Here is a 17,129-nt window from a genome sequence, read left to right on the forward strand (position 1 = left end):
ATTGAGCCGACGTTGGCTTAAACCATGCCAAACGATGAGGCGATATCCAGTGACCACAAACGGGCCAAGAGAAGAACGCCCGCCACACGCTCCCGTTCCTCGGCGCCGCCCGAGCCGAAATGGCGGCCCTCTCCTCTCCCCTGCTCCGTTCCCTCCACCGTCACCTCCCTATCCGCTTCTCACCGCTCCGCTGTCCGACCGCCGCCTCCCCGCGCGGCTTTGCTTCCCTCCAATCCTTCTCCTCCTCGTGCAGACCCCGACACACCGCCGTCCGCTCCTCCTCCACTGCCCCGACATCGGCAGCACCGGAGGCAACAGAAGAGGCGGCCCAAACCGATGATGATGAGGAGGAGGCGCGGGTCGTGCTCCCCACCAACGAGTCCTCGGAACGCCTGCTTCGCATCCGCCACACCGTACTACCCACTACCCTCCATTTTCTCGTTTTCCACAGCCATACTTGTCGCAATTTCAGTCAATCAATTTGTTAGGTTGGGTTAATTTCGTGTTCCGCTATCCGGTTTTGCTACTGTCCCGATTGTTGCAGTGTTGGTTAATTTTGGTTACATGCTCCTTGTTGTTGTAGTGTGCCCATGTCATGGCCATGGCCGTCCAGAAGCTGTTCCCCAACTCCAAAGTCACCATTGGCCCCTGGATAGACAATGGCTTCTACTACGACTTCGACATGGAGCCCCTGACAGATAAGGACCTCAAGAAGATCAAGAAGGAAATGGTTAGCCTGCATTGGTCGCATCTGATGATGAGTGGATTGGACTATATTGTTGGGTGACTGATTTGTCTTGTTTACCATGGAATGTTGGTAGGACCGGATCATCCGGCGTGACCTTCCATTGGTGAGGGAGGAGGTGTCCAGGGAAGAGGCTCAAAAGAGGATTGAAGAGCTTAATGAACCATACAAGTTGGAGATTTTGGAGAGGATTAAGGAAGAACCTATCACAATTTATCACATTGGTGAGTGTTATTACTTATTACTCCCTCCGATCCTAAATTCTTGTCTCACATTTGTCCAAACATGGACGCATCTATTCTTAAAAGGTGTCTAGATACATGTAATATTTCTACAACAATTTAGGATCAGAGGGAGTACTTGATTTGAGGATTGCTTTTTTGATGCCTGTCATTTCTTATTACTGAATAACTGATTGGTGGATTTTATGTGCTTGCTGCCCAATTTGTTGGATCATGCAGGCGAAGAGTGGTGGGATCTATGTGCTGGCCCTCATGTCGACTCTACAGGGCAAATAGTCAGAAAGGCTGTTGAGCTTGAGTCTGTCGCTGGTGCTTACTGGAGAGGTGATGAGAATAATCAAATGCTACAGCGAATATATGGGACTGCATGGGAAACGGAAGATCAACTGAAGGCTTACATCCACTTCAAGGAGGAGGCCAAGCGCCGAGATCATCGGCGACTAGGTCAGGACCTTGATTTGTTCTCTATACAGGTATGATCTTACATCTGAAATATCCATGAGAAACCATATGATAGTAATCCACTAGCAGTGGAAGAACGGCGTCAGCTTTTCCATCCTGATATTATCTGAGAAGAAAGGATTTTTACCAATTTGTTGGATTTTATCCCTCAATATCCCTAAAATGTTTGATGGCATCATGCTAGCATTCATGTAATGGAAAATCTTTAAGTTGTGCCGTGTCTGCTTCTATATATAACTTGAACTTACAAGAAAGTGAATAACAGACTTGGCGATTTTCAAGTGACCTGTTCACTCTGGCTGGCCTGACGAGTTTCTGTTTTACTGCATGTCTGCAACAACCAGCATCTGTCGATGTTTTATGCGTATTTGTTGTAACTGTCAACTGTAACAAAACATTGTCCATCGGTTAAAGTTTAATAACCTGGCATTGGTATCTAGACCTTACTGCTATATTTAGCTTGCATGCTGTGTGTACATGATTTTTCATTTTGTTTTGTTTCATAGTGACTGTAGCCTATGAACTTTTAACAGGAAGATGCTGGTGGGGGTTTAGTATTCTGGCATCCAAAGGGTGCTATTATAAGACACATTTTAGAAGATTTCTGGAAACAAATTCACTTGCAATGTGGTTATGATCTATTGTACACTCCACATGTTGCGAAGGCTGATCTCTGGAAGATTAGTGGGCATATAGATTTCTATAAAGAGAACATGTACAACCAAATGGACGTCGAAGATGAGCTATATCAACTTCGGCCAATGAATTGCCCTTACCACATCTTGGTATACAAGAGAAAAATGCACTCCTACAGGGATTTCCCCATCCGATTGGCGGAACTTGGAACTGTCTACAGATATGAGCTGTCTGGTGCTCTGCACGGGCTGTTCCGTGTAAGAGGGTTTACACAGGTATTTGCCTGCTTCTGAGTTTTCATACCATAGTTTCTTTCTAATAGCATCATGATGTTTTTCTGTTATCTGCAATAACTAGATAAATGTTGAGCATTATTTTGCCTGCTTCTGAGTTTTCATACCATCATAGTCATGTTTTTCTTCTGAGATGGCATTGCATTCTGCTTCTTTTTGCTGTGGACCACTTGCACATTTTCAATTCATCGCCTGTGTTTGCTTAACTAAAGCCATCAGCCGCTAACTTAAAGTCCAGAGAAAGAACTTTTCCTTTTGTTGTAGAAAGAAAATGCAGAGGTCCCGGTACCCGGTTCTGTTTGTTTTTTATATATGACTTTTCTAAAGTTTATGGTTCTCCTCTGGCATCTCTTCAAATATGTATTAATGCAGGATGATGCCCACATATTTTGTCTAGAAGACCAGATAAAAGATGAAATTAGAGGTGTTCTCGATCTAACTGAGCAAATACTGGGGCAGTTTGGCTTCCGGTATTATGAGGTAAACCTTTCAACCAGGCCAGAGAAATCTGTTGGCAGTGATGACATATGGGAAAAAGCAACAATTGCTCTGAAAGATGCGCTCAATGATAAAGGTTGGAAGTACACAGTTGACGAAGGTGGAGGTGCTTTCTATGGTCCAAAAATTGATATAAAAATTGAGGATGCTCTTGGAAGGAAATGGCAATGTTCTACTGTACAGGTAGATTGCATATTTTCCTGTGAGGAATACTCATGTTATTGGATTCATTGAGGAATAGAAGGCATGTAACTTCATTAAACTTTTACATGTGTTAGGTTGATTTCAATTTGCCTGAGCGGTTTGACATTACTTATGTCGACTCAAATACTGAGAAGAAACGGCCAATCATGATTCATAGAGCTGTCCTTGGGTCTTTGGAGCGCTTTTTTGGTGTCCTCATTGAACACTATGCTGGCGATTTTCCACTTTGGCTTGCTCCAACCCAAGCCCGTATTTTACCAGTGACAAACAATGAGGTTTGGTTCATTTACTTCGGGTTATTTCACATGTTTTTAAATTCATATCGTTATCTGTTCACTACATTTGTGCAAAACATACAGTATGGAAAGCACCTTATATCTAAATAACCCAAGGCAAGGCAACACCGTTATTTTGCACATGACCCTTCTTGGCAGATTTTTTTGTACGAGCTTATGTGTTCTAAAAATGCTATACAATTCAGTTGTTTATACTTATTATTTATTTTTGTGATTTAAATAGATATTTATAGGGGCGCACACATATCAGATGTTTGCCATTCTTAGCATGACATCTTCGTCTCATTTTTCAGTTGCAATACTGCAATGAAGTGGCTTCAGAGCTGAAATTAAGGGGCATCCGTGCTGAGGTATGCCATGGCGAGCGTCTACCAAAGTTGATAAGGAATGCAGAGACACAAAAGGTGCCGCTCATGGCTGTTGTTGGTCCTAAAGAAGTTGAATCCAAGACACTCGCCGTCAGGTCCAGGCATAGTGGGGAGATAGGGAATATGCCTGTCGACGATTTCATCAGCAGAATTGAATCTGCAGTCTTCAAGAAATCTTCGTTGTAGATACTTAAATGTGTTCAGCCGCATTTCATATTGTAGAACAATAGATCTTCATCTCTTCAGGTTAGCAACTGAGGTCTGCCGATCCAACAATTTTGTGCATAAATGCCATCACCACATTTTACTCCAGAACAGAAGCCAAATATTCTTCTTTGTACATAGTTTCCTACATGGGGTTCTTATTTAAACCACGGAACTAACCCATTTCATTCAAGCTTTTCGTCTGAACGTGTCTCGGACTCTCAGTTCGTCGCATAAATGCACTGATACGAATACAATCATACCACCTGATGTGATTCCAATTCATTGGCATGTCATGGACCTCGAGGTTGCGGACGTCTGCTGAATGGCCGGGCGAATTTGGTGCGACACTAGCCTGACCGGCAGACAAATTGCAATGGCTCGAGAGGCCACTTTGGTGCTGCTCAAAAGTGGGGAATCGTTCACTGCTCAGCCGTTAAGTCGTAGCAGCCCAGAAATGAATTGGTCTGAGCACAGCGAGGGAGGGGACCGAATTGATCGCGCATCACTCGCTCCGCGTGGAACGGCCTGATGCTGGTGCGGATCTATGATTGGAGCTTGATGGACGGACCAAATTTCACCGGACAAGTCGACAACACCTGAGACAAAAAAACCCTGCAGGCGGGACACCGGGATAGGTAAGTTCTTCACTTACCCCATCAGTGAAATCTCCAGCAGCCTAGAGTAACCGGACCGCATCGGTTCTCCAGCGATGGGAACCTCTCTACTGCTAGTCCTGCCACCGATTTGCAGCATTGCTTATCGAAAGCAATGATTAGATTAGCGAGGATGCTCATCGAAACGGAAATGATAATTAATTTGCACTAACTGGACGCTACGAGCAGCAGCAGGCGCAAAGGGAACATTAAAACGCCTCAACCAACGCTACAGTTGTACATAAACCAGCGCTACAAGAGGAGGCCTTGCAGCGCGAGTCGTGACCATCACGTCGTCTCCACTCCCCTCCCAGCTCCCATCTCCTCTCATTTCTCGGTCTCCTCCTGTTGGCTGGCCGCTGCTCCTCTGCCTCTCTCTCCTCGAGCAGAGGAATTAAAACCTCCTTATCCTCTCTGGCGCGCTGCTGCCATTGCTCGATCCAACCATCCTGCGTGTGTGCCATCTTCTCATTCTCTCTCTCTGTGATCCGTCCGCGTGTGCCCGCGCCCTCGCTTTGGAGCCTTGCGCCTCGCTGCTTTCTCCCTGTCCAAATCCCCCCCGCTTCGACGTTTCTCTAGCGGCGTGTTTCTCTCCTTTTGGTGCCCCGGACCTCTCGGTACCTGTGCCGGACCCTCGTCGCTTTTCTTTGCCACGCGCTCCTCTTTTTGTCTCCGGGCGTTCGTCCTGCCTTTTGCCCTGCTCTGTCTTGGTTAGCCGTTGAAGCCGTTTGCTGTGTGACTCGTGAGTCGCGAGTGCTGTAGACAGTAGCGCACGGCGGGCCAGCGGTGCGGAGGATGTCGTCGGCGGTAGAAGCCATGTCCTGCTCCAAGGTCGATGTCGCGGCGGTGCCGGAGGAGGCCAAGGAGCGCGTGGTGGTGATGGAGCACGGCATCAACGGAGGAGGCGCCGACGCCGCCGCGACCAACGGGAAGCGCGGCGAGGCGCAATGTGGCCGCAAGGACGACGGCGGCGAGGAGGAAGACGACGAGGACGGGGAGAAGGTCCCCGAGGCCATCGAGCTCGGCCCCATCCTCAGCATCAAGGACCAGCTCGAGAAGGACAAGGTATGCATTGTTGCTTGCAATCGCTTTTCGCGCCATCACCTGAATTACTCTTGCTGCCGTTATTGCTTGCAATCTCACTGGCTGCTTTGCTGCTGCTGTCGTTCGATCTCTTCATTTTCTTCTCAATTGCAGGATGACGACAGCCTGAGGAGGTGGAAGGAGCAGCTGCTGGGCAGCGTGGATTTGAACTCCGTGGGAGGTAAACTAATTCTAGGCCAAATTGCTTCATTGCTTAATTGCGTGTGTAACTGGATCGTCCTTGCCATGTCGCGTAATGGCACTGGCCGTCAGCAGTAGGGCGGCCGGCACTTGCGGCAGCTTCGCATGTGAGCACCGCGCGCCGTGTCGTCAAGGACGACGGTCCCGCTCGTGAACCGTCCATCCGTTGCTTTCCGTGCTTGATCTGAAACTCTGAACGGGTCTATCCGTGCGCCGGCCGTGCCGTGGAAAACAGAACCACACAAGAAAAAAAATCGTACTAAAAGGCGGTGGGCTCCGTCTGATAGGTCGGCCGGCCGGCCTTGTCCTTTCATGCTCATCATGTCGTAGGCAGGAAAACGAGAGGAAAATAAATAAATCTGGAGCCGTCTTTTTCTCGAATGCACTCGTCTGGTTGGTTGGTCACCGTACGTCGCCGTGCAAGGTTCTATTGTCGTCGCCAATGATGGCAGTGGCAGTACGAATGCAGATCCGCAGTTTCTTCCTATCCTGAATGAAAAGTTGCACTTATCTGGGGAACGGAAATGCATTCTGAACGGAAGTGCTTTTAGGATCTACAAAATTTCCCTCTTGAATAAGCAAGATCAACACATTTTGAAGGGCAATTTAGCGGTAACTTAAGCCTACAGTTCTGTAATCTGTGGTACTCTCGTATTTTGCTTAACCGAAAAAAACCGTTGGAGCACCTTCCTGTAATTAGGTTGCAGCACCTGCCAGCCTGCCTTTCTTGCATAGAAAACAATACATTCCTTAGCACGTATGCAAGCTAAAAAAATCGACCTGAAGATTGAATCCACGACGCTTATTTTTAACTGCTGCAGAGACGCTGGAACCAGACGTGAAGATCATGAGCCTATCCATCATATCCCCGGGGCGGCCCGACATCTTCCTGCCGCTGCCGGTGGAGCCCAACGGCAAGGGGGTGTGGTTCACCCTCAAGGAAGGCTCCCTGTACAAGCTCAAGTTCACCTTCTCCGTCAGCAACAACATCGTCTCCGGCCTCCGCTACACCAACCGCGTCTGGAAGACCGGCATCAAAGGTGAAAATTAACGAACCACACCGGAGACCACTTAATTTATCTCCAGATGACACTATGACAGACACCCTAAAAAATGAGCGTGCGTACTGAATTATGATCTGCTCGATCGTGCAGTGGACAGCACCAAGGAGATGCTCGGCACGTTCAGCCCCCAGCAGGAGCCGTACACGTACGTGACGCCTCAGGAGACCACGCCGTCGGGGATGTTCGCCCGGGGATCCTACTCTGCCAGGACCAAGGTAAAACGAACGGATTACACGAGCTTTTAGCTGTTCAGAATTTCAGATACGCTGCTAGTACGTGCTTCAGGGTTTCAGAGATTTGACGACAGTGCCGATGATCCCTTGGTGTTTGCAGTTTCTCGACGACGACCGGAAGTGCTACCTGGAGATCAACTACACGTTCGACATACGCAAGGACTGGCCGTCGTCGAGCTGAGCCTTTCTCTCTGGCCCAAATTTATGGCCGCCGGCGGTGCGTAGAAGCGAGGCGTGTGGGCACTGGTGAGACGTCACCTGCCTGGCTGGCAGGGTGACTGTTGGCTGTTGCGGTGAAGCAGACTGGTCTTCGTTTCGTTTGCGTTTTACCCCTCAATTTATTTTTTGCTTCAGTACTTTTTTTTATTGCCCCTAGGTTTCTTGTCTCGTGGTCAATGTGTGTGTGTGTGTATAGTGCCGCATGTGTTCGGTTGTTCCGTGTCAACGTTCGTCGTAGAACCTGTCAGGTCGGTCGATCTGTCCGTTTCCGTGTTTGAGCTTTGTCAGGGCCTCGTTTTCGATCGAACGGTATGTCGATTTCAGAGCTGTGTACCCATGCAACGATGCACTTGGGCCAAGTATATGTCGCCGGGCACTTTCCGAATGCTGGAATCATCGCTCCTTTTTTTGTTCCGAGGGGATAAAAAACACTTCAAAACTCAGTGGGCTTTCTCAATATGCTCTTGGCCCAGCTTGTTCCCTGCGCGATACAAACAGGGCCACGTGGATGGTACAATCCAATCAGAGACGTGACACCTCGGTACGCCTTGTATACAGGCATGGAGTTGGGCCGTCAAGGATCTGGAAAGTGCGCATGCACATATGGACGGGCCCCGCAGAAATGTGTCGTTCGCTCAAAAAAGAAGAAGCAGAAATGTCTCGTCGACGAAAAGCTGTGGGCTTCACGCGATCAGAGAAATTTTCACGGCAGGGAAGGGAAGTCGCGAGCACGTTCAGACCTCAGTACCTCACCGGTCACCGCTGCTTCTTCCGTCTCGTCGGTCGGTGGCACGTGACCGGACGAGCAAAACCAAAAGAAAGAAGATCAAACGCAAAGTGGATGCTGTGCCAAGAGAGAAGCCAATCGAGTAGGGTTCCCCATGTCGCACGTGTAGCGGTCTAGCCGACCCAAGAGCTTTCTGAACATGTCAAGCTAAAGTTGGCGCCTCCCTGCTGCCCCCTTTCGCTCTCGTCATTACGTCACATGCCGTACCATTCCGCCGGGGGCAAGGATCCACGATAAATAAGGCAGATGGATGTACTCGTGCAGCTCCGCCGATTCGGGCGATCGACGCCCGAGTACTCGCCTTGGTCTTCCTTTCGTTCCGGACGGCCTTTTCTTTGGTGCGGCACTGCGGCCGCGCAAGCCTGGCGATCTGTGTATCTCTTCTTTTTAAAGGGTGCCCCCGACGCACGGTGCCGTGCGTGCATTCCTCATCTGTCCCCGGACGCTAGGACGGCATCGCCAGGACAATTTTGACAGAACGGACTCTGCTGTCAGTTCGGCTGGACGCCGTACTTGCTTGTTTTACTGGCTTCGTCCTGATTTCCCCCTCTGCTTTGTTCTTTTCCTTCGGTACTCACTTCACGCGTGACTCGGCAGCAGAACCGTTGGTTCATGCGACTCACGGTGCAAACTGCAAACACAAAGACGCTGCCTCGTGAACTATTGCTTCGGTTCACTCCTTCCAGATAGAGGCAACTACAGAGTACCTATCCTTGGTCATAAATCCAGGCAAATCTGAAGATCTTGAACGCTTGCGTCCGCGTCACGGATTAAACATATGTGCGCACTACGTGTGCGTGCGGACGGAACCACGCGTGTCGGCGTGACGGGGTGCGCGGGCGGTGTGAGGATGGATCTGAGGACATGTGTTTGTACAGGCCTACATTGTTTGGCTTGGTCGGTTGGTTCTGCTCTCGTACGATTACGAACGCTGGCAGGTACTGTACGCAACACGCCAAAGCCAAGGGCGGTGATGTTTATTTTCTTTCTCGTTTGGAAACGCCGGTGACGCTTTCGGCAGAACAGGAAAAATACCCGAGAAACATGGCGAATAGAAGCGCCGTGGACCGACAATCTGGTTTGTCGGGCTTCTCCTCTTGCACCGGAGCCGGGGGGAAGAACATGCACGGTCCGATGCCTGAACACTGCGAATTGGTTGTGCAGAACTATTAATCGAAAAGTAAAAAAAAAAAGCCAAACATTACTCGACAATACAAAACACACGCACATGTATCTCGGCTCACGTCCAGGAGAACAAGCAAACAACAGAACTCGTCTTCCTCCATTTTCTGTGGAACTCCGTTATTTACCTTTTTCCAATGTGGAGTAATTTTTAAAGAATTTCCCAATGTCTTAACCCCGAGGAAACCTAAATCGAAGAATAAACTAAAGAAACAGACCCCACCTTTGCCTCTTCTCCTCGCCTTCGCCACTTCCCCTTTGCCCTCCGTCCCGCCCCCACGGAATCTGGAAAATCCCGGACGCCATTGCCAACCTTTTCCCTCGAGCACAAGGAAAGCACGCCACAGGGAGGAGGGGTGGTGGAATTACCGTGATCAAATTCGGAAGGTATCTTCGCCTCCGCCTCCTCCTAGCCGGCCCCCCCCCCCGTCGCCGAGGGCCGCCCCCATCCATGGCGCGGGCGCGGGACGACGATCTATTCGTTGTTTATTGGGGGTTCCAAACCGTGACCTTCCTGATCTGAAATCTTCATGCAGCTGCTCCGGAGGTGGGTAGAATCTGGCCGTGGTGAGAGGAAATGTCTGGTTTCGTGGGGGTCGTCGTCTCCGACCCCTCGTTGCAGGGACAGTTCACGCAGGTCGAGCTCCGATCGCTCAAGGCCAAGGTGACATCCAAATCCATCGTTTATTTGCTCCCGTGCGCCAAAACACCGCAATTGTTAAGAGTTTCGGTTTCGTCCATGAGTTCGCTACAATTCGTGGTTTTATTTCCTGGGTTGCAGTTTGTATCTCTAAAGAGAGAATCCGGCCATGTCACCACCAAAAACCTCCCGGGACTGATGAAAAAGTTGAGGGGACTCAATGAAGTGGTCTCGGAGGAGGAGATCGCTGCTTTCTTGTCGGAGTCATACCCAGACAGCGACCAGGAGATTGAGTTCGAGTCGTTCCTCCGGGTACATCTCGGCGATTCTGTTCTTGTCTGTTGTTGTGGAGGGGAAGAGTGTGTCATTGTCTTACACATTTGGTTCCAATGGGGAATCTGGTGTGCTGTTTTTGCAGACGTACCTGAATCTTCAAGCAAAGGTGACCACGAAGGAAGAAAACGGCGGCAGCGGGACTGGCGCTCGCAAGAACTCGTCGTCGTTCCTGAAATCCACCATCACTACTCTGCTGCACAATCTCAACCAGGCAGAGAAGTCTTCTTATGTGGCCCATATTAACACTTATCTAGGTGAAGACCAATTCTTGAAGAAGTACTTACCAGTCGACCCATCCGGCAACCAACTGTTTGATCTTATTAGGGACGGTGTTCTGCTCTGGTGAGACGGCTTTCTAGCTACAGGGTGCATGCCCATTTACTCTTTGAATTTCCTGCTAGTCCTAGCTGATGTTAATTCGGTTGTGGATCTTTTGTCAGTAAATTGATCAATGTAGCTGTACCTGGGACCATTGATGAGAGAGCAATAAATAAGAAAAGAGTTCTTAACCCATGGGAGAGGAATGAAAACCACACGCTCTGCCTCAACTCCGCGAAAGCCATTGGGTGCACTGTTGTAAACATTGGTACCCAGGATTTGGTGGAAGGAAGGGTATGTCATGTATCCAACTACTTGAAATACTTGTAACTCATGATGCAGTGTGATTTATTTGAAAATGTTGATGGTCCCCTAAATATATATTTTTGAAATTTAAATTTCTCTGATGGAGATAGGTTTGTTTTGGATGATTTGATAGGTAATTTGGGTACCATGCAGTCATGACTAAATTGCTGCATATCCTTTGTGCTTATTCACTATATTACTTACTAGCAGGCAGAGCCTCACAATCCTTTGCGCATTTGCACCTGCTCTTCTCCTATCCGCTTTAGCACGTGTCGGATAATATTAGCCACCTTACCTTTAGTGGGGAAATGCTTCTAATTCCCACAATTAATTCTAGAATTTCACTACAAAATCACTTACAATACTTCTGTTGTTTTGTTGGCAGCCTCACTTAGTTCTTGGATTGATATCCCAAATCATAAAGGTAAATAAAAAAAACTGAATTTTACATTTTTCAAGCAATTCAGTGGACACGCTATGGTTGAACTCTTGCTTCACTACTTAAAGACTTGCTTGCACTTATGATCAGATTCAACTTTTGGCTGATCTCAATCTAAAGAAGACACCCCAGCTCGTGGAATTGTTTGATGACAGCAAAGTAAGTAAAAAGCATTGTGCCTTTGCTTCATCTTCTATCGTACAGCTTTTCTGAAATTGAAATCCATTTTATTGCATCTTGTGCAGGATATAGATGAAGTATTGAGCTTGTCACCAGAAAAGATGTTACTTCGATGGATGAACCATCATCTGAAAAAAGCTGGCTACAAGAAAACTGTTAACAATTTTTCTTCGGATGTGAAGGTGCATGTGACAGAAAATGGGGAAATACTTACTAGTCACTTAATTATGTGCAATTTTGATACTCTTGTAATGAGACAAGAATCTGGCAACTACCTTTTGAATATACCTTGTTTTTCAATTTTAGTTTTGTGTGCACTGCACCAACTAGCCAAGCAACATTATTTAAGAACCTCTTTTTCCCAAAACTGAGTGCTCTTTTTTCGTCTTATGGGTATACGATAGATGTGTTGGCTTGTTTCATTTCATGCTTCTATTCTTGCTTTATTCAACTTCCGATGGTCACAAAAGTTAATTATGTACAGGATGGTGAAGCCTATGCTTATCTTCTAAAAGCCCTTGCTCCAGAGACTTCACCTGAAACCACATTGGAAACCAAGGATCCTGATCAGAGGGCAAAATTGGTACTTGAACAAGCAGAGAAGTTGGACTGCAAAAGATACCTTACACCGAAGGATATCACCGAGGGTTCTGCCAACTTGAATCTTGCTTTTGTTGCACAAATATTCCAGCATCGGTAAGTGTCGACATTCCTGTTCCCCAAAACGCTCTAGAATCTATGATAGAAGTCACAGGAGCCATTTATGCTAATAGTCTTTAGCTAGCTGTTAATGTTTTGATACTGTTAACCATTCATCACTTGAATGCTGTTGTTCCATATGCAGGAATGGTTTCACTAGTGACGCTAAACAAGTTACACTCACGCAGACAGCATCACGTGATGATGTTCTAGTATCCAGAGAAGAAAGGGCCTTCCGGATGTGGATCAACAGCCTTGGGGTTGAAACATACGTGAACAATGTTTTCGAAGATGTTCGCAATGGGTAACAAGATCATTTTCGGAGTGTCTTGTCTTTAGCAATTAGTGAGTAGATAATTTAGTATATATTTTCTTGCAGATGGGTACTTCTCGAAGTACTTGACAAAGTTTCTCCAGGATCTGTCAGTTGGAAGTTGGCATCAAAACCTCCGATTAAAATGCCATTTAGGAAACTGGAAAATTGCAACCAAGTTGTAAAAATTGGGAAGGAGTTGAAGTTTTCATTAGTAAATTTAGCTGGGAATGATATTGTTCAGGGAAATAAGAAATTGATAGTTGGTGAGTTTGACTGTATCTAATTTTGTAAGTGGATGCTAATGAACCGTCAATAACTTGTTCGACATATAATTTGAGTTTTTCATGCTGTCTTTCAGCACTTCTGTGGCAATTGATGAGATTTAATATCCTTCAATTGTTAAACAAACTGAGGTTTCATTCCCAAGGATCCCAAGGAAAAGAAATTACTGATGCAGATATACTAAACTGGGCTAACAGCAAAGTGAAAGCATCAGGAAGAACATCTCGAATTGAAAGCTTCAAGGTGATTATAATTTCCGTATCTTTCACTTTACCATATCAGATAACTCCACCTTTTCATTTTTTCCTGCATTTTTCCTTTCAGGACAAGAGCTTATCAAATGGAGTGTTCTTCCTCGAACTTCTTGGTGCAGTACAACCAAGGGTTGTAAACTGGAAAGTAGTTACAAAGGGGGAAAATGGTCCGTTCTTGGTCCATATCTGCTATTTGATGAACTGGTGTCTTACTAATCATATAGGCTTTCATCTTTACTTCCTGTAAAGATCTGAGTTGGTGGCCGTCCGTCACTCCATTGAGACTATTCCCTATATTCCTAGGAAATGTTAATATGGTAGATATTGTATATTGACTACAATTGACTAGATTAATGCATATTTTGCGATGATTGTTACTCGGCATAAAATTTGGGGGCATGCAAAAGCACATTTAAGCAACTTATGCAAAACAATAATAATAATTCCATAGTAACACACATGCATTTAGTTAGTTATTACAAATAAAAACAAACAATATTACTGACTGATAGACAATTGCTTACTATTTTGCAGATGACGAAAAGAAGCTAAATGCTACCTACATCATTAGTGTTGCGAGAAAGCTCGGATGTTCTGTGTTTCTTCTACCAGAGGACATTATAGAGGTAAAGGCCATTGCTCAGAAATATGATACTGAAGTACTAAACCTGTAATTTGACCACAAAAGATGAATTAAATGCCTATTGCACAGCATTGGTTGTTGTGACACTCAGAAAAAAGAACATTTCTGGGATCTGGACTTGACTCTAGAAATTTAGCTTTTGTTCTGCCAGAAGCTTACTACAACTAAGCCTTTTGTCCCAGGCAAGTTGGGGCAGGCTAGATATGAAACCCAAACAGAAACTAAAGAAAAGTGAAAGTAACAAAAGATATACTAATATATTCATCGTGCCCTGTTCTAGATCCTTTTATTCATTGATGGTGCTTGTCGATTGAGAATTGAATGCTCTTCGTAATACTGGTTTCATATTCTTATGCTTATGTTGTTTGAACAGGTGAATCAGAAGATGATCCTAACACTTACTGCTAGCATTATGTATTGGAGCCTACAGAGACAGCCACAACCTCAATCTGAAACACCTGAACCATCGGAGCCATCTAGTATGGCTTCAGATGCAACTTCCGATGTTGGTTCGGAGGATGGTGCCTCAACTGTAGCACCATCTGAAGGGGAAGAAGTGAATTCATTGTCTGAAAGTATATCCAATCTGACCACAGATGATGCTACTTCAAATGCTCCACCTGCAGAAAATGGAAATGATGCAGCAGGATCCTGATGATTATATGTTCTTCATAGCCCTGTCCGTTAGTTTTATACAGGAATTGGTACATCCCTGATGCCCAAAGTTGCTGCTACCAGAAGTGAATTTTTACCCTACTTCTGCCTACTTTTCAGGTAGCATAATAGATACATATACAGATAGATGTAGCTGCCGTTTGTTCATTAAATTTTGCTCAATACTATATGGGAAAAAGAGAGAAATACACACACATAGGCAAACGTTGGCCATTTCCTGTACCCTCTTTGGTATGCTTTATGGCCTCCTTACGCAACTTGTACCTTGTCGGTCAATGTTTCCACCTTTTTTTTTCAATTTGTACTGCTTGGCCATTATCGTTTGTACTACTGCTCAGGATCATTCATGAGCTGTACATAACATATTGAAGGAATTTATGCCGTGTCCAGGAATTATTGTAGACACCACATTGTAGCAATTTTTTTGTTCCTTTGCATGCAGTGTGACATGTCGGATGTTGACTGGACTATCTGCAGTTCTGGCACGGATAGCGATTTATAATGAACGAGAGACATATAAGGGGGGGAAAGCTGGCAAAAATTGACATGTATTTTGGTACTACAAAATTTGTAACTGAATGGCGGAACATGGCAACGGGATGATGTTGGGTTTGCCCAACTGCGTGTGCGCGCGACTTTTCGCCTGCTTTCCGCAGGCTACATAAATTCGCACGCAGAAAAGAGGACCAAGGCCACCACCACCTGTGGCAATTGGCATAGGCAGGCACGCCTGGGCTCCATGCCGTTTCCTCTCTTCCTCGGGCAATGCATTGCTCCCTCGCTAGCTGCCGGACGTCAAGTAAAGCTCGAAGCCTGAGACCCACACTCTTCTCCTCTTTTGGTTCTCCCTCCATTGCAAACTCTCTCTCGCAGCTCTCCCGCTGGCGCATGCAATGCAAATCAAGCTGGAACCTGATGCTTCTTCGTCAGACAGTCACGTCTCAGCTCTCGCCTTCCGCCGTTGGCGGCTGCGTCCGCCGGCAACGGAGGAGAGCTGATACGGCGGAGTGGCGGTCGGGGAATTGATCGAACCGGCCGCCTGTTCGTATCAATATCATCCGCGGCGTACATGGGGCAGGCCAGGCATCTCATCTCCTACCTATTTTTCTCTAGCTAGTTACTCGATTTCTTGCTCTCTTCGTTTTAGCTTTTGATCCTCTGCCGACGACGGGCATCGTCCTTTGTAGCAGAGTGATGTGAATACTCATGGTCATTGTCATTGATCTGTATCGTTTTTTCCTGGGAGAGAAATCAAGAGATAGTTTCGTAGCGATGATGATTTATTTTTTCCTGTTGTGTGTTGTTTTGCTCCACCGTGAAATCTTGTTGCTTGATTGTGTATCTGTACGTGTGCATCGATCTGAAAAGGCAAGAAACGGCGCACAGTGTCTGGCAAGCCGAATTCTCGTGCTTGTTTCGTTTGCGTGCTTCCGAAACAGTGCGCGCCATAGTGCTCATCACTGCAGCTAGCAGGCCGTCTACAGTGCGCGTTTTGGGTAGCAGGCATGATAGGACTAGAACAACATCTTTGCAGACAAAGAAACCTTAGCTCCTCCTCTGCCTCTTCTTTACTTTCTCTCAGAACAAAAAAAAAAGTATATATGCTGACCAGAATAAGAACAACGAACATCGCATCTCGGCCTGATACCGAAAACTAAAACCAAATGTATTTAGAACGAGTTGGTCGATCATACTTGGCCTCTGCAAGAAGACTGCAGCGTGTCTTGGCCAGGGAAATCAAAAGATGCCTACCCCTGCCCGGCCCAGCACAGCACTGCCGATTATTTTTCTTTCCAAAAGAACTGTCTATCGCGTGTAGCCTGATCATACTAGTACAGCGAATGAAACGCCTAAGATTATTCTCTCCCTGGCAAAGCGCTGGTCGCATGCATACTGTTGGTGTGTTTAATAAGCGTCAAATCAATGACATGCAAACATGGTGTTTTCTGTGTGCGTCTCTCAGCCCAGGAGTCACCACACTTTGCTGCATGCATGCCACAGCGGAACGGCAAGATCCCGGACCGCCTGGTTGCTGCAAGGTGGCCTACGTACTTACTAAGCTACTAGTTCTAACATACTAGCCGTAGTACTTATTGACCGGGGGCCATGATCGATGGAATCCCACCAACCAAAGTGTTATCTCGTCCTGAACACGGGCTAGCAGACCTTGTCCGGTTCCGGTTAAATAAATTCTGGTCGGGTCGGGTTACTATAGTCCTTGGCGCGGGCAGGCCGGCCGGCCGGCCACGGCCCACCAGGACCCAGGACGGCAGGACCAGCTGCTAAGCCTCGGCTCTCTGCACCGCGCGCGCTGCACACTGCGTGGCCGTGGCCCCCGGCCGGTCAACAGTACGCAGCAGCGCTAGACCGGAGGACGTACCTAGGAGGCTACGCCGGAGCGCGGGAGAAGACGAGCCGAGAGCGCAAGGCGCAACCTACGACGAGATCAACCCGGCCCTTTGCTGGCGCGCGCTGGGGGTGGGGGGCTCGCGTCAGAGGCGTCTTGTCCGGTTCTACATGCATGCAGCGCACCTTAAATCTTGGGCGTGGTCCAAGTGATCAGGCCGGCCCAGCTAGCAATGCGTGAATGTGGGCGTCGTGCTAATCAAACTTGCGGTGTACGTACAGTGATCCTGCCTGCCCTGGCGCTGATGACTAATGAGCAGTT

The 17,129-nt window shown here is 47.1% G+C and overlaps 3 protein-coding genes across 3 annotated transcripts; all 3 read left to right on the top strand.

The window, feature by feature from the left end:
* Window positions 1-119: 119 nt before the first annotated feature.
* On the top strand, window positions 120-4,141 carry LOC100841537 (threonine--tRNA ligase, chloroplastic/mitochondrial 2). The gene is made up of 8 exons (XM_003570209.4): window positions 120-413; window positions 584-730; window positions 822-969; window positions 1,207-1,460; window positions 1,983-2,360; window positions 2,751-3,059; window positions 3,155-3,355; window positions 3,670-4,141. The coding sequence occupies exons 1-8, from the start codon at window positions 120-122 to the stop codon at window positions 3,928-3,930; spliced, it is 1,992 nt and encodes a 663-aa protein (XP_003570257.1). The 3' UTR covers window positions 3,931-4,141.
* A 729-nt stretch (window positions 4,142-4,870) lies between these two features.
* LOC100845405 (rho GDP-dissociation inhibitor 1) lies at window positions 4,871-7,789 on the top strand. Its single transcript, XM_010237594.3, has 5 exons — window positions 4,871-5,669; window positions 5,802-5,868; window positions 6,710-6,928; window positions 7,043-7,167; window positions 7,286-7,789. Exons 1-5 carry the CDS (start codon window positions 5,400-5,402, stop codon window positions 7,364-7,366), a joined length of 762 nt encoding a protein of 253 aa, XP_010235896.1. The 5' UTR covers window positions 4,871-5,399; the 3' UTR covers window positions 7,367-7,789.
* A 1,768-nt stretch (window positions 7,790-9,557) lies between these two features.
* Window positions 9,558-14,871, top strand: LOC100841231 (fimbrin-4). Its single transcript, XM_003570207.4, has 15 exons — window positions 9,558-9,760; window positions 9,910-10,037; window positions 10,155-10,325; window positions 10,432-10,691; window positions 10,790-10,961; window positions 11,359-11,397; window positions 11,503-11,571; window positions 11,658-11,774; window positions 12,077-12,288; window positions 12,437-12,595; window positions 12,671-12,870; window positions 12,966-13,132; window positions 13,214-13,310; window positions 13,678-13,769; window positions 14,160-14,871. The coding sequence occupies exons 2-15, from the start codon at window positions 9,951-9,953 to the stop codon at window positions 14,439-14,441; spliced, it is 2,124 nt and encodes a 707-aa protein (XP_003570255.1). The 5' UTR covers window positions 9,558-9,760; window positions 9,910-9,950; the 3' UTR covers window positions 14,442-14,871.
* The last annotated feature ends 2,258 nt before the right edge of the window (window positions 14,872-17,129 follow it).

The sequence above is a fragment of the Brachypodium distachyon genome, chromosome 3, assembly GCF_000005505.3.
Source record: "Brachypodium distachyon strain Bd21 chromosome 3, Brachypodium_distachyon_v3.0, whole genome shotgun sequence".
Lineage (NCBI taxonomy): Eukaryota > Viridiplantae > Streptophyta > Magnoliopsida > Poales > Poaceae > Brachypodium > Brachypodium distachyon.

Coding starts and splice junctions, on each gene's coding strand:
- LOC100841537 (XM_003570209.4), top strand. CDS start 120: ATGGCGGCCCTCTCCTCTCCCCTGCTCCGTTCCCTCCACCGTCACCTC. Junction 731..821: donor AGAAGATCAAGAAGGAAATG/GTTAGCCTGCAT, acceptor GAATGTTGGTAG/GACCGGATCATCCGGCGTGA. Junction 3,356..3,669: donor TACCAGTGACAAACAATGAG/GTTTGGTTCATT, acceptor CTCATTTTTCAG/TTGCAATACTGCAATGAAGT.
- LOC100841231 (XM_003570207.4), top strand. CDS start 9,951: ATGTCTGGTTTCGTGGGGGTCGTCGTCTCCGACCCCTCGTTGCAGGGA. Junction 12,871..12,965: donor AAATAAGAAATTGATAGTTG/GTGAGTTTGACT, acceptor GCTGTCTTTCAG/CACTTCTGTGGCAATTGATG. Junction 13,311..13,677: donor AGTTACAAAGGGGGAAAATG/GTCCGTTCTTGG, acceptor ACTATTTTGCAG/ATGACGAAAAGAAGCTAAAT.
- LOC100845405 (XM_010237594.3), top strand. CDS start 5,400: ATGTCGTCGGCGGTAGAAGCCATGTCCTGCTCCAAGGTCGATGTCGCG. Junction 5,670..5,801: donor ACCAGCTCGAGAAGGACAAG/GTATGCATTGTT, acceptor TCTCAATTGCAG/GATGACGACAGCCTGAGGAG. Junction 6,929..7,042: donor CTGGAAGACCGGCATCAAAG/GTGAAAATTAAC, acceptor TCGATCGTGCAG/TGGACAGCACCAAGGAGATG.